We start from the raw sequence: 27142 nt of genomic DNA on the forward strand, positions 1-27142 counted from the left end.
TTCCACTGGTCACATGTCTCTTTTGTGTGTCAGTACCATTCTGTTTTTGTTACTATAGCTTTGTGGCATAATTTGTTATCTGGTATTGTGATGCTTCCCCACTTACTTTTTGCTCTTTGGCTATTTGGGATCTCCTCCAGTTCCTCATGAACTGTTTGTTCTAATTCTGTGAAGAATGTTTGGTATTTTAATAAGCCTTTCATTAAATCTATATTTTGGTAATATGACAATTTTAACAATATTAATTGAGCTGATCCAAGAACAAGGGATGTTTTTCCATTTGCTAATGTTTTCTTCACTTTTTTTTTCAGAGTTCTGTAGTTTTCATTACAGAGGTCTTTCACTCCTTTGGTTTGGTTTCAATTTCTTGAATAATAATGAAGCCTTTTCATTTAGTTTCATCTTTTCATTTATTTATTTTTATTTTCTTGTTGCATGTAAGTGTTCTTAATATATATGTGTGTGTTGTAATTATCTTCTCCCAATCTGATAAGTTTTTCACTTTGTTAATAGTACATTTGATAAATTCAAGTCTTATTTATTTATTTATTTATTTGGTACTGGGGATGGAACTTGGGTTCCTGTACTTGCAAGGCAGGCAGTGGAACAACTGAGCTACTTTTTCACTTTGTTAATAGTACATTTGATAAATTCAAGTCTTATTTATTTATTTATTTATTTTTTTGGTACTGGGGATGGAACTTGGGTTCCTGTACTTGCAAGGCAGGCAGTGGAACAACTGAGCTAAATCCCCAGCCAAGTCTTAATTTTTAAAAAGTGAATTTATTAATCTTTTTTATGGCTTGTGCTTTTGGTAATTTAAGAACTCTTTCCTTAACTCACAGTTATTAAGTTGTCCACTTATATTCATTTCTCTGATATTTACTATTTCCTTTCTCATAATGTAGTCTTCAATTAAATTGTGAAGTAAGGATTCAATTTTGTTTGGTCCAGCATGTTAAACGTTACCATTTAACAAATAGTCCATCCCCTCTCCACCAATCTACAGGGCCTGGTCTGTCCTACATCAAATTTTCATACATACAAGGATCTGTCTGAACTGCTATGTGCCATTAATATCACTTTCTACCTTTAAACTGGTCCTCATATCCCAACTATAGTTTTTTATGAAGACTTAAGACTGCTAACACATTAACTCTCCCCTTATACACAAACCCCAATCTTTTTCTTTTCCAAAATTGACCTAATATAAGCCTAGACTTTTGTGCAGAGGAATGACATAGTCTGCCTCACCTTTCTTAAAAAGGACCTTACAGGTTGTTTTGCCAAGAACAATAATTAATGATGTCAGAGATAGAAGACAGACTTGTTAGAGCCATGTTCCTCAGTAGATGAAAAGGGAGAGGCATCCAGGGGAAAAAGGAGGAATTAGCTTTGGACAGCAACACACAAAGTCCACGCGTGGGAGTAATGCAGGGGTGATAATCAGTGATGATGGGGGTAGAAGGCCTAGGGAAATGTGGCCTTGTTTCCCAGTCATTACCAGAACCCTCAGTCTGGTAGGTCATCCTTGTCTCTTGCATTCTAACCCCACTAGATTCTGTGCAACCTCCGTTGGGTTTTATGTTTACCCAGAAAGCTACTGTTTAGTTGATAATGTGCCTTATGATTAACTGAGAATGTCTTGAAATTGAAGAAATATGGGGTTTATGCTGTCTCTTGCTTTGAAAATTGCTAGACTAGTTTGTAATTTAAATTATGATTAGATGATTTAGCCCAGGGCTCCTGTTCCAATAAGGAGCAAGACACTTATCTATTACTTGCTTGAACAAAATTAGCAGTATTCCCTTTTAGTTATATTATTTCTAATGCAATCAGTAGGAAGTCATCTACCAAACAGCAAAGGCATGGCTCAGGGGTGCTTTGTATGTTATATCAACTTATAGTGACGTGAAAGAACCAGAGAAAAGAATCAAGAATGTGGAATTCACTCTCCTTATCCTCTTCTCTAGAGTCCAGACTGTCATCTCCACAATAAGTCTCACCATTTCAAAGCCCCTGTTTCTTTCAAATTCCCGGGGATGAGAGGGCCTGAAGCTGATCAGTTTCTTTTGGGACCCAAGACTGACCAAAACATAAAATGTGATGGCAGATGTTGCCAGGCCTTGTATATAAGAACATTATGAATCACAGATAATCTCTCCACAGGTTTAACAACTGTGTCTACACATACCGAATCTTCAGAGAGAATCAAGGATACAGGGTAGAGGTAAGAATATAGAATGGCTCCCTCCACAACAATACAAAAGTTAGGAGAGGAGAACCTGAGATCATCTCTTCTAAAAAACAAGCATGACATAGAATCAGCAGCCAGATTGATGGTTAGCTTTGTCTTTCTCTGAGAGAACTAGGAAGGCCCCAGAGTTGGGTTTCATATTTGAATAACCCTGGCTATTATTTTAGAGTGCAGATACACATAACTACTCCCTCTACTGATCAACTGTACAAAGCTGTACTCCATTTGAAACCATTGTTCAATTTAAAAACTAAGCCAGGAAAATGGTGTACACCTGTAATTCCAGATACTCAGGGGGCTGAGGCAGTGGGTTTGCAAGTTCTAAGTGAAGTCTGTCTTGGTAAAACAAAAAAATATATTTTTGAAGAGTTGAAGATGTGACTCAGTAGTCTCTGTTTAGTCCTGAGCAGTGGGGCAGGGGAGTAAAGGAAAAGAAGAGAGGAGAGGAGAGGAGAGGAAGAAGGAGGCAGGCAGGGAGGGAGGGAGAGAGAGAGAGGAAGAATGAGAGGGAGAGAGAGAGAGAGAGGGAATGGTGCAGAATGGAAGTGGGAAGGGAAATTGGGGAGAGGTCTGAATGTTCAGAAATGTAAATGTATTTCATAGAAGTATCATATAACTGCAAACATTAGAGAGTTAATTTTTCTGATTTGCTGAGAGATGAACAGAAAATATTTTACTTCTCTTGAATTTAGTTATTTGGCTTAAGAAAGCACATTAAGCATAACAGAATTTTTAATGACTAACAGAGAATCTTCAGAAATCATCTTTCTGAAAAACTTGTACATAAGGTTAAACGGGGTTTTAAACTATAATATTTCTCAGTCTCTTCAATATGCTTGTCTTCATCATGAATATATGAAAGAGAACAGATTATTTAGTGATTCCCAAGGAATTAAGGTATGTAATTTTTCAATTGCTATAAAGGACATTCTTTTAGTATATGTGCTGCTGAAGCGAGCACTATAAAGGATATTCTTCACAAAATTAAAATGTTTATAAGACTAGCAAATAGTACTGCCTCTGGTTAATTTCCTGTTCCTGGTCACTGTACTGCTGCTAGGTAACACCTTTACTTTTAGGCAGTACTAAAGTGGCTTAGAGTTAAAGGGATATCATGTCTGCAATTTAAAAGCTTTATTTTACAAAGAATATGTATACAGTATGTATATATACATGCATATATATGTACATATATTTAAAAGTAGGGAATAAAAAGCAAATATAATTAAATGTTAATATATAGAGTATGGACAAAGAATACATAGAAAACTTTGCTGCTTACTAGTTTTGAAACTTTTCTGTCTGAAATTATTTCAAATTAAAAGAGCTAGGAAGCAATTTATTTTAAAACTTTGTTTTCCTTGCTTGCATACACCAGGAAATTCCAGATAATTCCTCAGTCCCCTCTTTTGTCCCTTGTCTATACAGAGAGGCCTATACAACCAGTTGACTATCTCAGACACAAAGGAGCATTTTACTAGTGGCTGCTCGGCCCTTGGATGTCTGCAGTGGGTGGTGTCTGGGTTAAAGCGACTGCACACAGGGACCAACTCCCACGTCAGCTGGTGTTGCTATTATGGAGATTAACTAAGCTACACATCAAAGGGCTTCTGGTCACCGCCTGACATGGTGACCATATGCAAACCACAGTGTTGATCAAGAAAGCCAAATTCAAAAGAACAGAGAAAGCAAATCTTGTTTTAAATATGTCTGTAACATGATATCAGAAAGTAGAATCCGATTTCTGGCTGGCAAAAAGAAAACAACTATTTACAACTGGGTCATGTTGGTATTCCTACTTTCAACTTAAATTGGGACTTTTTGGGAGGCCTCATTTTCCTCACATGGAGATTGTGAATTCAGTGGGCATGTAAATTGTGTATCTTACATTCAAAAAGAAAACAACTACTTACAACTTAACTGGGTCATGTTGGTATTCCTACTTTCAACTTAAATTGGGACTTTTTGGGGGGCCTCATTTTCCTCACATGGAGATTGTGAATTCAGTGGGCATGTAAATTGTGTATCTTACATTTCCCATGAGAAGCCCAGCTCTGTTTATCCCCCATCAAGAGCAAAGCCTGGTAGCACAATACACACCCTGCCCTGAGCTCTTAAGAGAGGCGCCCTTTGCAGTGTATCCAGAACAAGAACAAATTTGACAAGGGCTGGGCTTGCTCCACACTGCAGACTGAGTTGATCCTTTACCTAGAAGTCCTCTCTACTAACATAGCTCAAGGCAGAAGTTTGGCTTTAAAAGATAAGAATTTCTGGCCAGGGTTATGAACAAGACTCTGTTTCAAAATTTAAAAAATGAAAAGAGGGCTGGGGATGTAGCTCAGTGCAGAGGCTTGGGGTTCAATCCCCGGTACCGCCATTGATGTGTGCTCTTCTGAACGAGCTGCTGGCCTATTGTTCTCAGTTTGTCAACCCAGAAGCATCCCAAAAACCCCTGTTTCAAGAAGTGTTACATTTCATACATAATTGCATGACGACAAGTAACCTCTTTTCTTGTATTTTTGCAGAGTACGGAAGGTTTTCCAAAACTGACTTTTCCAAACCTAAAGGAATTGGTCTCCAAGTTTAAAAACCCAGATCAAGGACTGGTGGTTCACCTTTCGAAGCCAATAAAGAGACCCAGCCTCTGCCTGAGACAGAGAAGATCACTATTAGTCCCGAATGGTATTTATGGTAAAAGCTTTTAGACAGGAATCTCAATCCCAATCTCATTGATTCTTCTTTGCAGAATCAGTACAAATTGATGCCATTTTCTATGACATTGCTTCTAAAAAGAGTCATCCTACTAAGACAATTTGCATTTTGTTGAAAAATAGTGTTGCAGCCTCTATAGGTAGCCAAGATGCACAGCTATGTGTTTAGATAACCAGGGAAGGAAAAGTGGTTCCTCAGTAAAGAGTTGACTTCAAATTCACTCTGACATTGTACAAATCACGCAAGTTGGGGAATAAATGGACAGACCCATGGGCAGATTTTCAAATGAGAAAACCACTTCCACTCTACTGAAGGCTTGTTGTATTATAGTTTGCTCGATATTTGCTAAGCATTCATTTATAAAGTGGTAGGTTACAGATTATTTCAGATTATGACAGATTATTTCAATATATCACTAAAGGTATAAAGCCATAATGGAGAATGAGAGATGGTCAGGAAATTTGAGGGAAGCCAATCAATGCCAAGAACTCAATTTATACCATGAACAGCTACTCTTTATTAGCTTCACCCTCGAAATCTGCTTTCAGAAAGGAATCCAGTATGTGTCAGTTGAAATGCAGTGTAAATGGAACCTGAACTTCCAGAGATGTTTATGGCTTGGTCTTGATTTTCCATGGTGAAATATGTGGCTACATTCCCAGTGAGAAGGACTGCAGGTGTTGCTGACAGGCGGGTGATGGTGATTAGAGCAGATATGCTAAGTAGGGAGGACAGAAGACAGAGAGTTCTTGGGGACTCTTAGTAACTGCACACCTGTTCTGTCTAGAGCAAAGTCCTTCTTCGGGCTTCCCAGCAAGCTTCTCTTTGGGCTCCCCATCAAGCTTTTCATCCCCAACAAAATGAAGCTTGGAGTGTAGATGCTTAAAATAAGCTCCCTTCTCCTGCTATTGTTTTGCTGTCCCCTCAGCACCTCAGCACAGGTGCTCTTACTGTGGAGAAAGAATAGGTTTTCTGCTAACGGAAGGTAGACATTTGGTGCTAGGAACTCTGAGACTTAGCTTATAAAGGAATTTGCTATTTTCCCAGAAAAGCCTTGGCCAATGTCACTTGGATGAAGCATCAAGATTGCTCTGTGCCCTGTTCTTCTTTCCCTTGAGGGGGATTGGTTGATGTGACTTCTGCATACAATCTCATGGATTATCCTCTGTTTCCTCTCCAACCAGAGAACAGTAACGAGTATGTGGAAGTCTTGCCTGGAAAAGGAGACTGAACAAAGGAGGTGAAAGAAGAAATGGAACACAGCTGTCACCAGTGACAAACTTTTCCTGCAAGTGTAGATCTGGAATACCAAACAGTAGTGGACAATTGAGACTCTCCTGGTTTGCATAACTGAAGATCTTCTGCTTTCCAGCCTCAGAGAAGTCCCTCCCAACATCCCCACCTCCCAAGAGTACAACACAAGAAGTTCCAGAGCCCTCCTGCACTTCTGACTCTTCTTTCTTGGAATAATAAGGCAGCCTGAACCTATTCTCTCTGATTGGTTAAAGGTACCACCATTACTTGCCATGGTTGACATCCTCTTTCCAACAGGCAGGGGGGAAGCTTCAGACAGAGGAAAGAACATTTGGCAATGAGTTAGTTCATAGCCCTGAATTCCACTCCAATGGCTGTGACTTTAGACAAATCTCTCCCTTTCTCTAGGGCTCAATGTCTTCATCTATAAGGTGGTTGGGCAGAGTGATACACATTGCCCTACCCTGTTGAGGCTGGTTGTGTTAGGTGGAGTTGGGGAATTAAGGAGCAATGGAAATGTGGACAAGTCAATAAGGAACCAAGGCCTTAGACTCCCAACACATTCTCTGTAGCTCTCTATATTGGCCCCTATATATGGTGAGGACCTTGACCTACCTATCACCTTCTGCCTTCAGCCTGGAGTGTTCTCCTTTTGTCTTTTTTCCTTCTCATTTTGATCTTCCTGCCCTGGATACACTTTTCCCCTGATTTTGCTTAATACAATTTATATATGCCAATCACTTCCACAGCATGGCTGTGGCTCTGCACACTGATACACTGATGTGGGAATCTTAAAGATGTTCTCCTAAGTATGATCCCAGTTCCCACCTAGTGTCTAAGTGCCATCAAAGCATGATTGGGAAGCCCCGTGTCCTCCACTGCATAGAAATGTTTGTTGCCCAGAGCAATGCCCCATTCCAAGAAGTTATTTGCCTAGAAATACAATCTGAAGAGTTAGTTGAATTGGCTTTATGGCCTGATGGATTTATCTGCTAGTTCAAAGTGTTGATTACTATCTGCTTAGGTTGACATGTAAGAAATTCTATGTCCCTTCTCTTACCCATCTTCCAACTGTAGTGGTTCATTTCACACCCCCTGGTTTTCCTTTCAAACCTGTTAAAGAGAGGAATTCTCTAGATTTCCAGATAACATAAAAAGACATTTGTGAGACCATTGTGAATTCTTGAGTCACACTATCCCATGACTACTACCAAGTAGAGAAGAACTGAAATGTGGTCATACTCTGAGACCTGAGGAAGGGGACATTGAAGTTGGTTCCAATCTCCTCCTGTCAGAAGCAACACTGTGATGAGCAACCTTGCATATGTCGCCTTATGAAGATGGGAGACTGCCTCTTGAATGCATGGGTGGGCCATAAGTTTGCTCCTACTTAATTATGATGTCTTCAAAGCCATCGAATATCTTTTGCCTTGCACTTTGCATTTTTTCTGGTTCTTGCTGAAGAAGTCTTTCATTACTCTGAGATCATGAGAAAATTCTCTTACATTTTCTCCTATTAATTTTATAATTTTACCCTCTTTAGGATTTTCATGGTAGTAAAGTTTCTCTTTTTTTTACTGGCATATCCCCAGGGTCCAGAGAAGTCCTTCATATATAGTAGATGTTCAATATCTGCCTGTTGAATAAATTGTGAATTTAGGGTCAACTTTTGTATAGTAAGAGGTAAGAATTCAACTATGTATTTTTCCAAGTCTATGGAGCTAGTTTTTATTCTGCTTAATAATTCACCTCCCAGCCCTATGAATTTTAGTTTCTCCTCTGTATTATATCACAGCCACCCTACTACCCTGGCTTTGTAATGTCTTATTGTTTTGTATTAATAACTTATTGTCTGGTAGGCAGAAGTGCCCCTTATTTTTCAAAAATGACAGTGAATATTGGACGTTGATTTCATATACATTTCAGAATAAGTATGTTAAATTGCTCAAAATCATTCGCCAGAATTTTGAATGAACTTTCCATTAATGTGTAGAGCAATTAGGAGAGAATATTCTTTTTACACCCATCTACTCTGGCCATTGTTTTTACTCTAATTGTTCACCATAAAAGTCTTGTATAGTTTAATTCCCAATTAGTTTTGGTTGTTATAAATTATGTCCTATATTGTGTCATATTTCTAATAGTCTATGGCGGTGGCAAACTATTTACTCTCTCATTAGATCTTCTGGTTTACCTGTTGACTCTATTGTGTTTTCTATGTAAATATTTCATCAACTATAAATAACAGTATTTTATTCTCTTTCAATACTTATGCTTCTTATTTTTTTTTTTAATGCTTGCTTCATTATCACAGGCCTCCAGCATACTTTAGAGAGCAGTAATGATAATGGTCATTATTTAGTTGTTTCCAGTATTATAGGAAATGTTTAGAAACTTTCTCCATTTAAGAATGATACTTGTTGTGGGTATTTAATAAATAGCCTTTATTCAGGCTCTTTTAGAATTTTTTCCCAGAAGTTTTGAAAGTTATTATGATTTTTTTGCATCAGTTGAAACATCTTTTATTTTCACTGTATTATAGAGTTGTTACTAAATCAACAATAATGATATCACAGAATCCTTTCACTGCTTAATGACAATATTCTATTACTATGATTAATAAATTGTTGAATTCAGTATCTATTTCATTTACAATTTTTGCCTTAAGCCTTATAGACATAATAGGACTATAGTTTACTGAATTCACTAATATACTGGTGCACTTTATCATATAAATGCATTAAAGTCTTACTCCTTTTTCTATTTTCTTCAATAACTTTGTAAGTTGAGGATTATCTGTTATTGAATTTTTAAATTATTTTCTTAAAAAACAAGCTCTAGAGAGGAGAAAATCTTTGACTTCTATTTATATATCTTTAATACTTATTGTTTTACTAACTTATTTTGCTAATTTTTACTTTGTTTCTCTAGGAATATATCCATAGACTTTGTTTCTATAATTATTGGCATATAATCATATTTTTATTATTTTAGTGCACCTGTTGTGACTATAATATCTCCTTTTCTACTCTGTATCTTATTTTTAGTTTTATTAAACTTTATTAGTTCTATGAGGATCAGCTTTTGGTTTGTTAATCTTTTCTTTGTTATTGATTTTAGATTATTATTCTCTATTTCACTACTTTTGGGGGCTCATGTGAATTGTTTTCAAATAATACATTTAAAGCAATGGATTTAGCTCAAAGTACTACATTAGCTCTACCCTACAAATTTTAACAGGGCCTGTTGTTGGGGCAGTGTTTTAACTCCTGTGACAATTCTTTCTTCCACCCAAGAACTATTTTGTAGCTATAGTTATCTTCAAGTACATGTTTTTAGTTCTCATTTTAGGACAATTTTCAAACTAAATCACATTAAAATTAGCCAACAATTTGGTGCCAGGGATTGAACTCAAGACCCTGCTTGCACTTGTGAGTCAGGCACGGTGTCACTGAGCTAAATCCCTGGCTTAGATAACAATTTTACTTCACCTTCAGAGGCTTCTTTTCTTCCTTGAACCTGAAATATGTGAAACATTCTGTGAACTGTGAAAGCTCAATCTCTTCACCTCCTTGGGTTATATATAGATGATATAAAATAAATCTTGTCAGAAACGTACTTATTTTCCACCTGTTTGATCTGAGTTGAAGAGAATAAATCTATTTTAACCCACTATGTAATAGAGCTTAGTTTTGTGGTTCCATAAGTTGTGATACTGTTTTGTCTTTTTTTGTTGTTGTTGGTACTGGGGATTGAACTCAGGACCTTGTGCTTGTGAAGCAGGCAGCAGAACCACTGCGCTAAATCCCCAGCCCTGATTTGTCTTTATCATTCTACTGTTATTGAAATTGGCATGCAGTTGCATCTTTTACATCTATATATTTTTATGATTATATTCTCATCTCAATCTATTTTTCTTCTTATGAAGTATCCTGTTTTTGGTATGATTTTTTTCTATTTTTATCATATTAAAATTACTCCTCTGATTTCATTTTTTATTGAGTTTATTGGTATCATTTTAGGTATATAATACAATTACATTCACTATTGGGATCTTGTGCCTTTACATGACGGGTCTTGGTTCTCATTTTTTCCGCTTGTGCCTGCCCTCCCTCCACCCCCTTCCTCTGATTTCATTTATAGTTTCCTGGTATGCAATTTTCTATACCTTCATTTTCAAATCTTTTCATATTTTTAAACACTGTCTTCTGTAGACAAAATATTGCTGGATCTAATTTGTTTTCCAACACAAGATTTCCTCCTTTTGTTTGGTGAGCTCTGTACACTTCCCTTATTATAATTTGTCCCACTGGGATTTATTTCTGCCTTCTTCCTGCTTTCTATTTACTATGCTTTTTCTTTTTTTCCTTTTCTGCTATCTATTGGGTAGATAACACTTCTCTGTGATCATTTGAAAGCTCCACTAAAAAACAATTTTGACGGCTACTTATAAAGACCTGTAATTTTATTTTATTTTTTTATTTATTTATTTATTTTTGTACCCGGGATTGGACTTTGGGACCTTGGACTTGCAAGGCAGGTGGCAGCACCACTGAGTTAAATCCCCAGCCCGAGACCTATATTTTTTCATTCCCTATAATATTGTAAATATATCATGTGTTATAATATAGCATACTTTCATTTTTTTCTGTTCATAAATCTCACTTAATTTTGTGATTTTATCAAGTTTTAATTATAATTTTTTTTCTTTTAGATCCTTTATCATATAAATTACAGTAAGCTTGTGAGCCAACTATCCATTCTTGCTTCTTATATATTTCAAAGCATGTGACATTCTCCTGACTTTATTTTTTTTCTCTCTGAAATATTTACTGTAAGAAGATTTTTGTGTTCTTTTAAATATGCAGTGTTCTTATTAACATTGGCCTTAGAGTAGTAACCTTTGGCAGTTGTGTGGCCTTACAGTATCTTTAGCCTCATTTAAATGACAGTGGGGCTAAATAAAAAGTTGTAGGTTTACAGTTGTCTTCAGGTAACACTAGAAACAAGGTTGGGGCTCTATCCTTTGTATAAGTTTGTTATTGAGATGTCTAATTAGACAGCTGGGTCCTCCATAGCTGACATTTTTTCCCCGAAAGTTTTATGAAAAGATGCTTCATCCTTATGATCTTAAATTTCACTGTAATGTGTCTGTGAATTTTTCCTTCTCTTTTCTGTTTGAAATTCTACACCATTTCATTCTCAGGACTTCAATCTTTCTTTACTTTTGAAGAATTCTTGTTCTTTTCTCAAAGATTTCCCCCCTCTTTTACTTACTCTGGAATTCTTTGCTACAAGGTGTCCTCTCTGTTTCCTTCTCCACTATTTGGTGAAGGATCTTAGGAAAAATATGAGCCTCTCTAAAAGGGAGGTAGTACTTATCTTATAAATTCATGTTAACTTTTGTCGTGAAAATTTTCCTTTGCAAAGGAACCAGAAACTGCAATACCTAAATCCAACCACAAGAGATCAGACAGTCATCAAGAAACCAATGTCGTTGTTAGTATTTTTTTTAAAGCGCTACTGAGTAACCATGGTAGCTATAAAACCAGAGAGATTGTTTTGTCAGGTATTTCCCAAATGGCACTCACCTACCAGCTGAAGCTTAATCACCAGTGTCACTAGCAGGATTCGGGTTTGAGCAGCCTTCTCAGAGCTTGGGATGAAAGTCCTCCTGCCACTCCTCTTCCAGGAGGAAATTCTTGCAATTTGGAGTAGATGACTCTTACCCGAACCCTTAAGAGTGAATGTCTCCCAGAGGCACTATTGTCAGCTGTCACTTACTGGCAACATGACTATTGGAAAAGTGCTTAAAATCCCTAAACCTTTGGTCAGACACATCTCAAAAAGGAGGATAACGACTTCCTGCATAGGATTATTGTGGTGAATCCCCAAGAAAATACTGGCTCAGGTCTAATCTAAAGACTAGAGCCATGGTGATTTCCTCATCTGCCAAACAAGGGGGCAGGGGAATGGGTCTTCACGTTTCCATCCCACGTGAATATTGTGTGTTCAGTGAAGTTACATTTACCCTCGAAGAACATATTCAGAAAGATGTTTTTAAGCCATGAATATTTCCTGAAATTCTTTATCAGGCTACTGTGATGGAAACTGAGAAGAGCTGTGAGGTTGGGGACAGGTGGCTGACTGTTCCTTGGGTCTGAAAACCTAGGCTTTTGAGGCTAGTTCTGCTTCTTACTATTCATAAGCCCCTCAAAAATGGCACTGAAACACCTACCTCCCAAGATACGAGGATTAATGTATCTCTTTAAACACAAGAAAACAATATTGTATGTGATCTCCTTGCAAGGTTATTGTGAAAAGCAAGAAATGAGGTATACAGATTGATTAGGATAGTTCCTGGAATGTATAGAAGATTTACAGATACAACAAAGCACCAATTAATGAATGCAACGCCTCAAACAGTGAAGTCCAATGTTAAGAACTGGAACTCAGAACATTGTAAGCAGCTACCCGGGCTAGGCAGGCACCTGGTACTGAAGTGCAATTCTTCTTGCATCCCACTGGACATATGTCCCTGCTTCTGCCAGCTGTGTGGCTAGGTGACACCTGTTCAGGGAGCAGAATTAACGAAGGCTGTGGCTGCAGATAAATGAGCTAGCTCTGCATCAGTCCATTAATCATTTCCCATTTGAAAACGGTTTTCCTTAGCCTTTCTTTGTGCAGTTGGTGATCAGATCCCAAAGCTGCCTGTGGTAGAGGCCCCAAGAAAGACAGGGTGAAGGAGATAGCTCTGATCTACCGCAGGCCCTAGTGAGCCCAGTCTTTCAGTTGGGAATCTTCGCCTCCTGCAGCAGGAGGTGAAGCAGGAGAAGCTGCCAAGGTAGGCTGAGGCTGGACTGAGGATGCTCTAGCGTGCTGAGAACCTAACGCTGCCCATGGGCTTCGCAAGAAGACTGCCCCTGCTGGTCACAACAAAAATGGCCTGCAGAGTCGCCGAGGAGGGCCAGGCAAACAGGCGTGCAGACCCTAGCCTCACCTCTGAGCTGTACTTCACTTCCCAGATGGCTGCTGCAGCCTCTCCAGAACACCCAGCTCCTAGAAATGTCACGCCTGCGCCAGGTCCAAAGAGCATTTACAAACCTGCTGACTGTTCTTGATGTAGACCACCCAGGACTGAAATGCAGCAAGGAAGGTTGACTAAAATTGGCTTCCAGGAGCTGGCCAGGAAGGTGATATAAGACAGGCAGTCCCAGTGTGCTCTGGGCTTTCCTGTCTAGTAAGTAGGTCTGTCCCCTGCAGGATCAGGATACAGAGGGGACCTGCCCACTTTGCTGCACCTCCCAGCCTTCCCAGGGCTGCGGCAGCTCACTTCAGTCCATCTCTAATGACAGGCTGCTTCCTTCACTGTCTCATGGTCAGCTGGACCAACCGAAACCACTCCTAAAACCATGAAGCAAGCTGAATACCAGGAGATGCTCGAACATCAGACCAAGCCAACAGGAGGTACATAATAAACATAAGCCTGAAAAAGATAAGGTGGCAAACACAGAAGATAATTTAAGGAAGAAGGTAGCTAAGCAGATGGCACTAGAAACAGCCTAGTTAAACACAGTAAAAAAATTTTTTTTAAATTAAAGCAAGTTGCAGTTTATTGGAGGTTGCTCTTTGTTTCAGGATTTTAAAAATATATTTTAAAGGAAAGCACTGGCAATGTTTCCTGCTCTATATAATGGACAGATTCCTTAGGCAACTCCCATGAGAGAGAACGTAGCCTGGTATGTGTTGAGTTGATCTTTAAGCTCGCTTCCCTGGCTGTGTTAATAACCAAGTTTCATGGAGTGCAGCTTCCCCAGACTCCCTTGAGCTGGACTATTTATCATGGCAGCAGCTGGAGATAAGCTGGACACAAAGAGGATTTGTGTCTCAGGAGGGTCAGTCCCTAGATACAGAAAGCAGAGGAATTTTCTCATTAGTGGGAAGTCAGCGCTGGGGACTCTAGGCTTTTATCATGTTCCACAGTGCAAATGGCAGCAAGAAGGAGAAGGTCCTGGGGGTTAAAAGACTCCAAGAGGCTCTCACTGGATAACCTGAAGTTTCCAGAAAAGACTTTCTTGGGAGAGGAGAGACATTCAGTACTATGTGCACTTAGGAGTTTTTTCAGGGGAGACAGGCATTTCCTCACAGGGAGTCACAGTGAGGGGGCTCCAGGCAGGGCACCCTAAACGCTGGGGTGGGCCCAGTGGGATTACTGGTATCTGGGATTAAATTTGGGACCTTGAGCTTTTGAGGTCGGCAGTGGAACCACTAAGCTAAATCCCCAGCCCTCCATTTTACCCTTTTTAATGAAGTTCAAGGTCTGGCCCCTTCTCTAGTGTGAGTCCTCTGGTCCTGATGGGCCACGGTCTCACAAAGGGCCAAAGGGGTATCAGGCTAGCTCTTGTCCAAGCTGCTTTCTTTCAACAAGTGAGCATCAAAGCCGTCTCAGTTCAGGTCCTTGGAAGCAACTTCTCAGCAGTTACCAAGTTTGCAGCTCTGGGTATTTTGCATATGTTTACTGATGATGACCCTTTTGATCTCTGGTCCCTCTTGGAAAGAAAGCATACACATGAATACATGTTTAGCTCCATCTCTTTCCTGGTGCAAGCAGGCTGTGAACTCTAGGCTGAGAACAAGTGGCCTAGAAGATGATCCAACAGTCTTTTGGGTTTCCTCCTAGAGAGGACCTTACCTGTGCATACCATGTTCATACCCCCAAGCCAGCCAAAAGTGGGGAAACTCTCACCGTATGAGCCAGTCAGGGGAACAATGATGGTATACCCTGAGAAAATGCAAGTCCCCCACAAAAGTCAAGGCTAGAGGTTTGTCAGCAATGTTTACCTGCCTCACATTTCTACTTCCCTTATTTCTCACTCTTCCAGGCTCACAGAGCAAAACGTCAATGCTCTTTACCCAGCCTTGAGCAAAGCACGGCTTCCCATCAGTCAGAAAGAGAAAAACCAAAGCCAGCAAACCATACCAAATCATTTTATTGTGCAATTTCCTTCTACCAGATAAATCTCTAAAAATATAAATATGAATTCTCTAAAAAATACTCAGAATAAATCTGTTAACTTCATCTTCCAATCTGGGGCCAAATTTGTTCTTTAAAAGCCAGTGAATTGCAAACACCTTTCTTCCTATCACCCACATTGAGAGCACTCAGCTATGTTTCTCTATGCAGGGGAAAGGGGCAAACATCCTCCTGCCAGGTTCTGGAAGCTCACCTTGTAACCTATCAGTGTAAAGCTATGGGATGAGTAAGAGCTTATGGTGAGCTTGAGGGTTAATGCGGAGAGAAGAGTCTCCATGGCCTCAACTTCCTTTTGTTGGCATAGACAATAGACTCTTCATTCCTCATTACCTTGCTCTCCTGTGGACTGAGCTAGCCAAAGACCAAGCTCTCTAAGGGAGCTGGCCTTGCTATGTGGGATGGGTGCGGTGGGGTGGCCATGCAGTAACCACAAGAAAATCAGACACAGCACCTCCTGGGGCTTTGGATGAAAGAATTGGTCTGAGCTGAGGTGTTCAGCAGGATTTGTGGAAACTGTTCCCACTGTGCACTGGACAACACTTTATTCCCTAGCACCAGGCAACATCTGCAGCATTCAGTATTTAAGACCAAGCTCAGTGTCAGAGGGTCTTCCAAGGGAGCAGTGTCACCCACACAGCAGGTGGATGGCCAAGTTATAAGCAGTTAGAGGCTGACACACAGGCTTATGTACCTTACTCAGCTCAGACATGAATCTGAAGAACTCTGGATGACCTTGGCAAATGACCCTGGTGCAACCTGGTGAGATCCCTTGGCTAATCCGGACCTGAGGGCCAGCACTCTAGGAGCAGCCTGGGTGTGGCATAGAGATAGCCATTTAGACAAGCTGGAGCCTGCACTAACAATCCTCTGGCTACCATATCCCTGGTCTCTGGGGAGGATCAGCCCAAGGGCAGGCACCTGTAGAATTTCCCATAAGAGGAGCAAATCAAGCATTTGGTACAGAGATTAAGTGAAACGGCATTTGCTCCCTGATGCTTGTTTAACGTCTCTACCCCCATATCCCCAGTTCTGTGTTTTGGGTAAAGCCCCAAACTATTCCAGGAAACATCACAGAACCCCAAATGCTAGTCCTAAGGACTTTGCTACAACCTCATAGCCAGATATCATATGCTTAGGATGTTCTTGGAGTAAGGCAGGATGTACCCACACTCTGACAGCCCTGGTTACTCCACCGAGGCCTGCAGGTGCCTGGCTGCATGGATTCCTGTGAGCAGGGAAGGGACAGGACTTTGGACGGAGTATGTGGCATACCCCTACTTTCTGGAGCAAAGGAGGATGGGGTAGACAGAGTAGGGAGTAGGAGGGTAAAGCTGAGGTCACACAGCTGCAGAAGCAAGAAGACAGGAAGGTACCCATGTCCCAGTGATCCTGCTGAGGCTCCCAGTTCTGCAAGAGTTGGCATGGATGTTCTGTATGGCAGAGGTAGTAAGGAAGAGAAGAAGAAGCTCAATGCTGAATTGGGAAGTGAGTCCTGGGTGTCTCACAGCTCATGGATGGGAAGCCACACAATGAATAGAAATGGGGCTGCAGGAATCACAGGAGGAGGTCTGCTCGAAGAGCCTGACCCAGACGGTTGTGCCAGTCCCAGCCTTCTCCTGAGCACTGACCACTTTGTTCAAGAAAAGAGATGTTCTCCTCTTCCTGCAAAATCCCACTTGGCTGGGATCACTTCGGCATCTCCTGGCCACAGGAAGACAACATGATATGCTCCCTGGAGACAGGAACACAAAGGTTAACCCAGGAGGGTAGGAACCAGCTAGGTAAGATTGGATGAACCCTGTTAGCCCGTTGCCTGGGTACTGAAAGTGGGAACAGAGGAGGACCATGGGCATCAGGATAACGGAGGTACAGGCTACAGTCCCCTCCAGGGGTGCCCACCAGTGGGGGAGACTCAACTTCAGCACAAGCCTGCCACCAAATTAAAAGCAGCTTAACATCACAGTTCTCATCACATCCCAATCTCTCACATGCTTCACCCTGGCTCTTGCACTTACCCAGGCCCTGCATAGCCTCATTCTGGGCTGGGGGTAACCCTGAAAAGCTGCTGTCATCCCCAGTGACATCGTTCTATGTCCCAGCTTCACTTTTTTTCTCTACCATGTCCACTCTTGGTTCTCTCAGGCCTACCCCCAAGTTCCTGGGCTTTCCACTCAAAACAAAACTAGAACATGCTCTGCTGTTTCTGCTGGCCTGGCTAGCCCTGTCCTTACACACAGCAAAGGCAGCCTGATTGTCCTTCTGTTCATGAAGCCCCAGCTCAGACACAACTCTCTCCTAAGTGCTTCTCCAAGACAGGCGAGGACTTCATTCTCTATTCTAACATCTGACTGAATGGGGAAATCTTTGACAATACTAGGCAACAGGGTTCAATCCTGGGATAACCCTGCAAGGTCTCAGGCCTGGTAAGCACCTCATCTGGCCCGACTGTAGGGTCACAGGAAAGATAGCAATTAAGGCCTCACACTATCTTGAGACCGGGGGGTGTCATGGCTGGGCTAGGTCAGGGTGTGGCTTTCTAGGCCACGCACCATCATCAAGCCAAAGCATCATTCCTCATCCAGCCTTGTTCTCCCCAAGGCAGGGGGCCCTCTGGGCCATCCTGGAGAGAAGGAACCAGGAAATGGGAGAGAGGAAGAGCAGACAGCAGACAAGAGATGGGAAAGGATTCCTGCAAGATGCATCATCCCAGGCTGGTGGCTCTGCAATTCAGTGGGAAGCTAGGACAACCTAGGAGCACCAGGATCCAAAGGCTGCAGCTGACACCCACGGAGCTTACAGAAAATTGGGATTGGGGATGGCACCCAAGTCCTTTTGCCATTCTTCAGATAGATTCCTTAACTAGGATGATGTGAGGACTTCTGACACCGTGTGTGGAATTGGCTCCCTGCTGAATCTTGTGCGAGGAAGACGAAGGCTGTAGTGGAGTTTGGGCAAGCGCCCATGTGCACAATGGAGGAGAAAGCAGGAGGAAGAGGTATGCTTGGCAGGCAGGAGAAGAGGGTCTATTCAAAGGACAGCAGGTCTGGGTGAAGGCCCTCACTGTCAAGGCTGGAGGTCCGTGCTTGAGGATGGGGGTCGCTGTCTTCCCAGGATTCAGCCAGGCTGAGAGGGCTCAGGCTGAGTTTGAGGCCATTCGTCTCAGTGAGGCCAGGGGATGAGGCTCTTCTGTGCTCAGTCGCTTTTAGTTTGGACTCATCCTGGCTGTCCTTGTGGATCAGGTCAGGTATGGACAGGGATACGTCTCCATTGGCCAGGGCTTCACCCCTATTTCCCACTTCCGTGGTGGCCTCTGGTGAAGAAGCATCTGCTGAGACAGGCTGGGCAGTGGGAGGAGAGTCCTGGGGCTGCCCAGTTGACATCTCGGTCCCATACTCCAGACTGCTTAGGACAGGCTGAGAAGAAATCAGCATGTCCTGGGTGGTCTTCAGGGCTCGAGGGGTTCGCTTCTTGGTAACAGGAGGTGGAGGATCTAGCCGAGGGAAGGCTTCTGACGGTGACCTGTGAACGTGGTGACACAAATACACATGCTTTATGAATGGCGAGACACCAGTCCATGCTGCATTCTTACCTTTTTTTAAAAGCAAAACTTTTACTGGTACATTTTAGATATACATAATGATAACACTCATGATACGGAATTTGCACCTGTACATGATATATCTTGTACATGTATTCTTAACCCCAGCTGCACCTTCTTCAACTCACCCACCCAATGAGTGTTTCATCCCTCGGGCACTTATTCTGATTTTAGGGTACAGAAGGTCTTAGCAACTCCAGCACAGCAATCAGCTTCCACCCGACTCATGTTTACAGCAGCTCAAAGACAGGATAAAGATCACCAGGGAGCGGTGTCGTAACAGAACCCACACAAAGGCCCACATACTGCATCACTGTCTCATAGGCATAGGTGTTTAAAACAAGGGGATCTGTTGGTAAGTGGTGGAAGAATGTGTGGGCAGCCACCTCAGGCTTCTCTGTCCCCTCCCCAGGGGGTTTTCGTCTAGGACAATGGCTTTCAGGTATGGCTGGGCATCCAAAATTATCTCAGGAGCTTCTAGACAACACTTGGGTTTGACTCCAGTTCTTTGATCTCAAGCTACTCATTTTACAGCTCTGAACTTAAGTCATCTGCAAAGTGAAAATAGAATCTATCTCCCTGGGCAATAAGATAATCCACTAACGTAGGTAGCTCAGTGCCTATGGAGAAGGCTGAAGCTGGTCCCATGAACATGGCCCAGTCCTTTAGCTTTTCTTCACTTGACCACTTCACGTCTCTCCACGATGGCATTCTGCTCTTGCACACTGTAGTCATATTGGACAGGTTGGGGGGCTCACCTTTCATCCTCCAGGCAAGCCCCCGATGCCACACCAGTCCCTCCAGCCAGCTGGGCTCCTGCGGTCTTGTTGATCTCCATCACAACCATGTTGCCCGTGTTTGAGGGCTCCTTTCTCCGTAAGAGGTCATTGACTTTGGCCCCCATGGCTTTGCCCAGGTTCTTGAGGTGCTGGCTGCTGCCCACTCTCAGTCCTGGCCCACCAGGCTCTGCAGAGCTCAGGGTGGCAGAGCTGGGGGCTGCAGGCCTGGGCAAGTGGGGGAAGGAGCGGCTTGTCTGGAGCTTGGGGGTGAGGGCTGTGTTCAAATTCTCAAACATGCTATGGTCAACTATGAAAAAGAAGAAAGAAAAAGAAATGGATGAGCAGAGGGGAACAGAACCTGGAACCTCATTTCTCTGCTTAATCTGTCTTTATACCATTCCCTAAGTTTGTAACTCTATAACCCTTTGGAAACATTCAAGCAGAAATGTTCTTGAACTTTCCAGTATAGTTTTCTTGATGGAACACGAGACCAGAAATTCCAGTTTTGCCCCACCCGAGTTAATCAGTGACTAACTCTAGTCATCCATTGTGAACTTACTCCTTTAAATTGGCCTCCCTGACTCATGGCTTGACCCCTTTCTTTTGGGGTCACAAGGCCCTTTGAAGTAAAATAAAAATGACGATGAAGCAATGAGATGGGACATGTTTACAATGCCATGAGATCATGCTGAGCTCTCTGATTCAGGCACTAAAGCAGAGCCAGAGGAGGGATGGCAGGTGTGTTTTGGAGAAGGAAGTTAGCAGAGCCAGAGGAGGGATGGCAGGTGTGTTTTGGAGAAGGAAGTTTCCTGCTGAAAGCTCCACGTGTGCAGTAGTTTTTCTCCATGGAAAATGGGCCAGAAATTCCTCAGGTTTCCTGGGTCGAAGTTGGGAGCATGGTCAGCTTATGTGGAGAGGCCACCAGCTCACACCAAATGGACCAGTACTCTGAGCCAGTGAAGCATGATGATTCTGACAAACCCCAGACCACTCTATCCTCACAACCATCCAATGGAGAGGGGTGCATAGTAAGACATCCATTTATACATGAGGAAGGGCTCAGAGTGGCTGAGAGTAGCAAAATGCTGGACCTGAGATGATAGCACTAATTGCCGGTGGGGCTGGAAATAGAACTCAGGTCTCCTAACCCAGAGCTCAGACTCTTTCAGCTACTTTGCCTCTGAGTTGGATTACAGGAACAGGTACCTAAATACATTTGGCAGATAGCCCTTCTCTTGGGCTTCTCTCTGCCTTGAACAATTAACTGAAAGGGCTGGACATAGACCCCTTGGGTCGTAAACATTTGTGAGCAGAACCGTCAGCTCATGATGTCTTCCACACCTCACCCGGGTCTGGTACATGGTAGATACTCAACAAATATCTTGAATTGTCAAAATCCATTTTTCTGTTGGAGAATTATAGAGGACAAGATGGAAACGCTAAGGCTTGCTGCTGAAAGGGCTCGAATTATAGGCTCTGAGCCATGCTATCCATGCATGTCCATGCTGGAAACCCAGCTCAGTAAGCAAGGCAGCCAGATCTACCCGGGGGGTAGTTATCAGTCTAGGTGAAGGAGAGGCCGTAAACTGTTCCTAGACTCCTCTCCTTGTCAATTCTCTCCCGAGAGAAATGGAGATCAAGGTGGAGTCTTGCTTCTGTCCAGTTTGGGCATAAAGGGGTTCTCTCTTCCATTTATTGATGAGTCCTGGAAAAGTGGTACACATCTCTTTCTTGTGGTTTCACCAGAGACATTCTCTCTCAGCCAACTACCTAGATGAGCCATGTTCTAAGGGTGTTTTGGTGGCAGGGAGAAAACCATGGGAAGGATGGAGATTCGCTCTCTGTAATGGCTCCAACTCACATGCAGGCAAAGGCATCACTGTGGATAGGGGCATGCCAGAGAACTTGGGCTACAGCACCCCTGGATACAGATGTGGCTTGCTGTATGAGCAGGAGTTCTCAGCCCACCCTCCAAACAGCAGGGCCACCAAATCCTAGTTACTCTCCTAAGGGTGTATCTTGCCATGCCATCTACTTAGGCACAATTTACCTGTACATCCCACATCCTTCTCATTTTCATTTACTTATGTACTCTGTAAGTGAATAAAGACTTTGGAAACTAAACAATTTAACCACTGCCCCTCACAGCAAAAGTGTACGGGCACCTGAGGAATCATGTGAAATGCATCAAAGAGGTATGTTGGGAAGAACAAGTCTTCCACCACTTCCTGGATCAGACATTTCCCTGGTGGCTTCCTTTCTGGTGAATATTCAGAGCAGACATTCATTTTTAAAACTGAAAACACAAAACTTCAATTATTATTATTTTTAAACCACTAGAACATGTAACTTTTGGATTATGTACCATTTTGAATCTCCTGTACTTCTTCCTATACCCTTTATAATATAGCCCATAAAATATACTGAATTCCTAAGTAATTTAAAGATAGCTTATCACATACTCACTTTCAGTTGGCTAAATCTTTCTGGTAAATACAGCTCATCTCTATAATGGTAAGATTCTTGATGGGCTGGAGAATCTCTTTTTAAATTTAATTTTTCTATCTTCTACAATGCTTGGTTTTGGGTTTTGCACAACTGTGGGTATTTTTAATGTTAATTTAATCGAATTTGACCTTTATATTAATTCTTAAAAATGGTATGTATGATGGTTTGACATTGTAAGGAAACTGCTCATGAGTCTGTTTCCATTTATTAAAAAAACACTCAAAACCCCTCTGCCAGGGTACTCCCTGGGGCTCTTGATATCAGACCAGGAGAAGCTGACCTTCTTTTCAGTCTGGGTCTCTAGCTGGGGCCTCCTTTACACCCACACCAAGGAATGTGCTGGGAGTCCCTTTCCTGCTAACTCCATGATGCCCACACTCTGTCCCTCCTGCCTCAGGGCTCTAGGCTCATGATTCAGAAAACAATGGCAATGAAGGACAAAGAGGTGACTGGATCCCAGTTAGGTGGTCCACCCAACAGCACCCCTCCCCAAACATGCACATATCCAAGCAAAGGGGGAAACCTAGGGACATAAGTCATCCACAAGAAAAACAGTATCTTACCTGTCCAAGAAAGAGACTCGGAAAGCAGGTGGGAAACAAGAGAAAGACAGATTTTATGTAGTGACCAATCGCTTTGAGAGTGTCACTTCCTGTCTGACCACCAGCAGTAACGTATGAGAGAGGGCATATAGACTTCCAGATAGAGGCCCTGACACCATAAGCACAACAAAACTGGGATAACTCGGTTTCCAGAAACTCTTCAATAACTAAGCCAAAAGAAGGTTGGGCTTCTAACTCTATGAACAGGCTTTGAGAGATTCAGCCTCCCCAAGTTTCCTCAATAGCTTGAGCCCCTTTCCATCAAGCTTATCTCAAATTCTCAGTTGGCCGTGGGAGATATTTGGTGGGTTAAAACAGAAAGAAACTCTTAAGTCCTCTGGATCCTGTGTGCATCACTTTACATGTCTGTTTTCCACATGAAAATAACCAGATCTTAGCCAGGAAGACATTCATCTACTCTAATTCAGAGTCGAACACCATGGAAAAGCCCACGGCAGAGAGTTTGGCCACTATCACACAGGCAACTAATGGTTAAGAGGGATGAGAAGTCATGTATATTGGCTCCCAAACTCATTAACTTGCTCTATATCACAATGGCCCTATAAAATTGCCAATACCCTCAAAGTCGTCAAAGTATGTGATTTCAGTTTATATTCCAATGAGATTCTAACACCCAAAGCAAACCATGAAACCCTGGCAGATCACGTTCTGCCACTGTCCTTCACATGTCTTCGTACTGGGAATACATACAGATAGGAAGACAATGCTGGGCTCTTCCATCTAGAATTTGAAACAATAAACTCATACAGGCTCCACTTCACTGTGGAAGGAGCCATCGCCATTGCTGCTGTCAGAGTGGACTCTATATTTAGCACCCAGGGTAAGCAATCACCATTTAGATCTGAAGCACTGTTGTATATTTAGCTGACAGGTTCTGGTGATGCAGAATGGGGCGTCTTCAGCTCATCTACAAAGTTATATAGTCGTCTTTCATTTATATTCTCCATTCCACTAGTGTTAGGTTATACAATGGAGCAAAGCTAAGTGAAGAGACAACTCTGATCCCCTGATACCCAAAGAGCAAAATGGTATCCACTGGTATTTTAGTCACTTACAGAAAGGAGCACTACCCATTGAAAACAATATGTGGCCTCTATTCTTAGGAAAGGCACACTGAATTGTTAAGTAGAAAAGGACATGTTTGAAACTTATCCCTGAATAGTTCAGAAAAAATCAAGTATGAACTCATATACATAGGACAGTGGGCGAAGGAAAGTGATAAAGCAAATGGGGTAAAACGTTAACAATATGAAAATCTGAATGTGGGATACATGGATGTTCTTTGTGCTAATTTTACTTTTGTGCATTTTATAAATTTGACATTATTTCCAAATAAAATATTAAAATATCTATATCCAAACCTCCAAACTAAAACCCCCAAACTAAAACAAAAACCACAAAAACATTTGAAATTAGGCAGATAAAGACAAAAAGCAAGATGATCATTCAGAGAAGACAGACGCTTCCCAGGGCTGGGGGAACATGGTATGGTCAACACAGAAAAGTGACAATAAAGAAAAAAGGGGGCAAACTGACAGCATTGCTATCCTATCTGTACTATATTTTTCGTTCTCTTGGGTATCCTCAGCTAGGTCATACCACTGAAGAAGGGCGTCAAAAATCTTTAGCAACTAAAGAAAAAGCAAAAATTCTTGCTTGGAATAGATCACATCCATCTTTCACAGGGGTAACCTATTGGGGTGAGTGGAATCATGGGACCTTGTGATGTCATCTGTGTTCAGAATGCTCATCGCCTAGGCAACCCAGCCAGCCTCTAGTGAGTAGGTGTATGATCTACATATCCTTGTGGAGGGCAGAATATGGAGAACTTCTCACTCCTTAGCATCTCTGGACCTCGAATCTCTTCCTCTGCCCGGAGCACTTTTCCTGACATTTTGTCCTCATGTTCCACCAGCTTGCCAGGTAAATTCTGGTGTCACTAGGGCCACAAAAAGAGTGAGGGTTTGAAGCTTTTAATCGAGGACCCCATGAGATCATGTTACAGGACCACAATTTAGTGAGAAGGCCAAATTACACATGGGGAGAAAGTAAGTTTTCAAAATGCTTCTTTCCTGGTAAGTAATTCTTGCTGTTAAATCATTTCTGGCAAGGGAAGTATAGGGAAAATGTTTGTTGTCAAATTTCTTGCCCTGGAATTGGCACAAAATGTCAAGGCAGTGGTCTGTCTAACCGGAAAATTGGTACTTGATTTAGCTGTTTTGATGACTAGAGATTTAGGCTTCAACCATCAGTGGGTGGCTGAAAGCAGGGTAACTGATGAGTACATCATGGCATAAAGTTGGACCCTGAGTACTTGCTATTCAAAATCCAGATCTGTAACAGCAGTGTCTCCCAGAAGCATGTTAGAAATGCAGGGTCTCAGGCTCCCGCCCCAGACCTATTTAGTCAGAATTTGAATTTTTAAACAAGAGCCCCAGGTGATTCCTCGCACATTAAAATTTGAGTTCCATTGTTCTGTGGAGCAGTTCTCCTAAACATCCTTTCCTCTACACAAGATATTTGTAAATCTGCCCCCCTCCCCAACCAAAAGAAACCCAGTGACTGCCCTGGGATTTGAGGTAGGTCTGCTTTTTATACAGATATTGCAGGGAACAGGGAAGACACACATGACCCCCCCCCCTGGCCATGGGTGTGAGATACTAGAGTACCGAGCTTCTCCTGGAGACCAGAGTGTGCAGAGGCCGGGGGCGGGGATGCAGGGTGAAATCATACATACTCCAAGCTGCAGAAGGATCAGCTGAGGGATGGGCCTGGCAGAGAGGTGTCCTCTGGGCCACATTTGAAACCTCCCTTTCCAGAAGATCTTTCTATGCTCTAAATAAAACTGTCCCATTTGGAATTCCCCAGGATGTCATCCAGAGTAGCTCTGCTCGTCTGGGGTTCAGAGGTTGTTTCCCTTTGGTTTTGAGATACTCTGCCATACAGAGGGTGAGCCTTTGGGTTTATCTCAGGACACTTAAGAAGAGGACTTCCAACCTTGCTCAGCTCACCAGAGTTTCTTCTGTAATTCAGACATTGCAAAGACAGTGGTACCCAAGGAGGCTGCCAATCCAGCACAGTCCTTGCCACCCCAGTACCAAAGAAGCACTCTCCGGCATGGGGTACATAGCAGAGTGCCCTTCCCAGGTGAGGCCTTCTCTGACTCTGAGTGGGAAGCTGAGGTTGGACCTAAGCGAAGGGGGTCGCAAGCTGCCCATGCACTGCTCTTTCCCCTAGAAAGACACACAGGCCTGTGGAGGCCTCTTGCCTCTCCTCTCCTATTTCTCAAGCTGATGTGGAGAAGCAGTTTCTGTCTGAGGAGGTTATTGAGAGATCAAGATGGGCAGCGAGGCTGGAAAAATGGTCACAGCCATTTGGTGACAGAGGGACAGTAGGATTCTGTGGCCTGGCAGTCCATTAGGCCAACTGTCTGGGCCTCTCCTTAGAGGAGTCAGAGAACAAGGTGTCTCCGGGGAGGAAAGGACCTGACACACCCTAAGGCTTAGGATTGAGAGGGGCCTCCCCTGTGTGGACATCCAATGGCCATTTGTACCAACAAAAAGAGAAAGCAAGACAAATACCTCAGATTGCCCTCCCCAGCTTATCTTCTGCCTGCTCTCTGTCACCATGCAGGTGGGGAGGAGGTGCCCTGAGGCCCGGCTGCCCATCTTGCCTTTCTGCTTTTCCTGATGGCCTCCTGCCCCTGCAGTTTCACTGCTACCTGCTGCTCCCTGCCCTTGGCCATGGCTCAGACTTAGCCCTTTACTTTGCAGACTGCATGCCAGGGGACACCCCAAACGGAAAGCAGTTGAGGCGCAACTGCATCATCTACCGACCCTGGTTCTCCCCATACAGCTACTTTGTGTGCCTGGACAAAGAGAGCCACCTGGAGGCCTGCAGCCTCCCAGAAGTGGAACAGGACGGGTGTGGAGGGGATAGCAGCCTTCTTGAGGATGTGGCTGAGAGTGTCTGCTCCTCCTCTTCCTCCCCAGAGAACACATGTCCCCTGGAGGCCACCAGAAAAGCCAGGCAGAGCCTGGACTCCATAGATTACATCACATCCCAGGACATCCTAGTGGCCTCTAAGTGGTACCCAGCCCAGCAGAATGGCTACAAATGTGCAGCCTGTTGTCGCATGTACCCTACTCTGCAGTCTCTCAAACGCCACATCAGGTGGGGGTTCAAGGAGGGCTTCAGCTGCAGGGTATATTACCGCAAGCTCAAAGTCCTCTGGAGCAGGGAGCAGAAGGCTCGGCCTGCAGACAGGCTTTCTTCAGGCATCCGCCAGGCCTTCAAGTAGTCACCTCAGGTAAATCGGAGATGAAGCCTATTGATGTCTCCAGAGAGAAGCCAATAAATCAGTTAGGCACAGCCTTC

At 42.9% G+C, this 27142-nt stretch overlaps 3 protein-coding genes across 7 annotated transcripts in view; 2 read left to right on the forward strand and 1 right to left on the reverse strand.

Annotated features, from left to right (window-relative positions):
- The window catches only part of Sh2d1b (SH2 domain containing 1B), a 23338-nt gene extending 16552 nt beyond the window's left edge, over positions 1–6786 (forward strand). Inside the window, exons 2-4 of the mRNA XM_033766162.1 lie at positions 2170–2230; positions 4783–4948; positions 6154–6786. Coding sequence (XP_033622053.1) covers positions 2170–2230; positions 4783–4948; positions 6154–6200 — 274 coding nt within the window. The 3' untranslated portion in view covers positions 6201–6786. The remainder of the gene's footprint in view (positions 1–2169; positions 2231–4782; positions 4949–6153) is intronic.
- A 10576-nt stretch (positions 6787–17362) lies between these two features.
- The window catches only part of Nos1ap (nitric oxide synthase 1 adaptor protein), a 298049-nt gene continuing 288269 nt past the window's right edge, over positions 17363–27142 (reverse strand). For 4 of the 5 annotated variants that reach the window (XM_010616917.2, XM_010616926.2, XM_010616908.2 and 1 more), the window contains 2 exons: positions 19614–19941; positions 17363–18776 (listed from right to left, as the gene is read on the reverse strand). In XM_010616917.2, the coding sequence (XP_010615219.1) occupies positions 18281–18776; positions 19614–19941 (824 nt within the window). In that variant the 3' untranslated portion in view covers positions 17363–18280. Of the gene's footprint in view, positions 18777–19613; positions 19942–22705; positions 22815–27142 lie in introns of those variants that run through there. The other variant, XM_010616947.3, reaches the window with a different exon arrangement.
- On the forward strand, positions 24586–27065 carry Spata46 (spermatogenesis associated 46). The gene is made up of 3 exons (XM_010616967.2): positions 24586–24688; positions 25799–25912; positions 26539–27065. The coding sequence occupies exons 1-3, from the start codon at positions 24586–24588 to the stop codon at positions 27063–27065; spliced, it is 744 nt and encodes a 247-aa protein (XP_010615269.1).

Source organism: Fukomys damarensis, unplaced genomic scaffold, assembly GCF_012274545.1.
Source record: "Fukomys damarensis isolate Sample0158 unplaced genomic scaffold, DMR_v1.0_HiC HiC_scaffold_19, whole genome shotgun sequence".
Taxonomy (NCBI): Eukaryota; Metazoa; Chordata; class Mammalia; order Rodentia; family Bathyergidae; genus Fukomys; species Fukomys damarensis.

Excerpts from the sequence above, each read along its gene's own strand:
- Spata46 (XM_010616967.2), top strand. The coding sequence starts at position 24,586 with ATGGAGAACTTCTCACTCCTTAGCATCTCTGGACCTCGAATCTCTTCC. Across the intron at positions 24,689-25,798 it reads ATGTTCCACCAGCTTGCCAG|ACATTGCAAAGACAGTGGTA; the intron begins GTAAATTCTGGT and ends TCTGTAATTCAG. Across the intron at positions 25,913-26,538 it reads TAGCAGAGTGCCCTTCCCAG|ACTGCATGCCAGGGGACACC; the intron begins GTGAGGCCTTCT and ends TTTACTTTGCAG.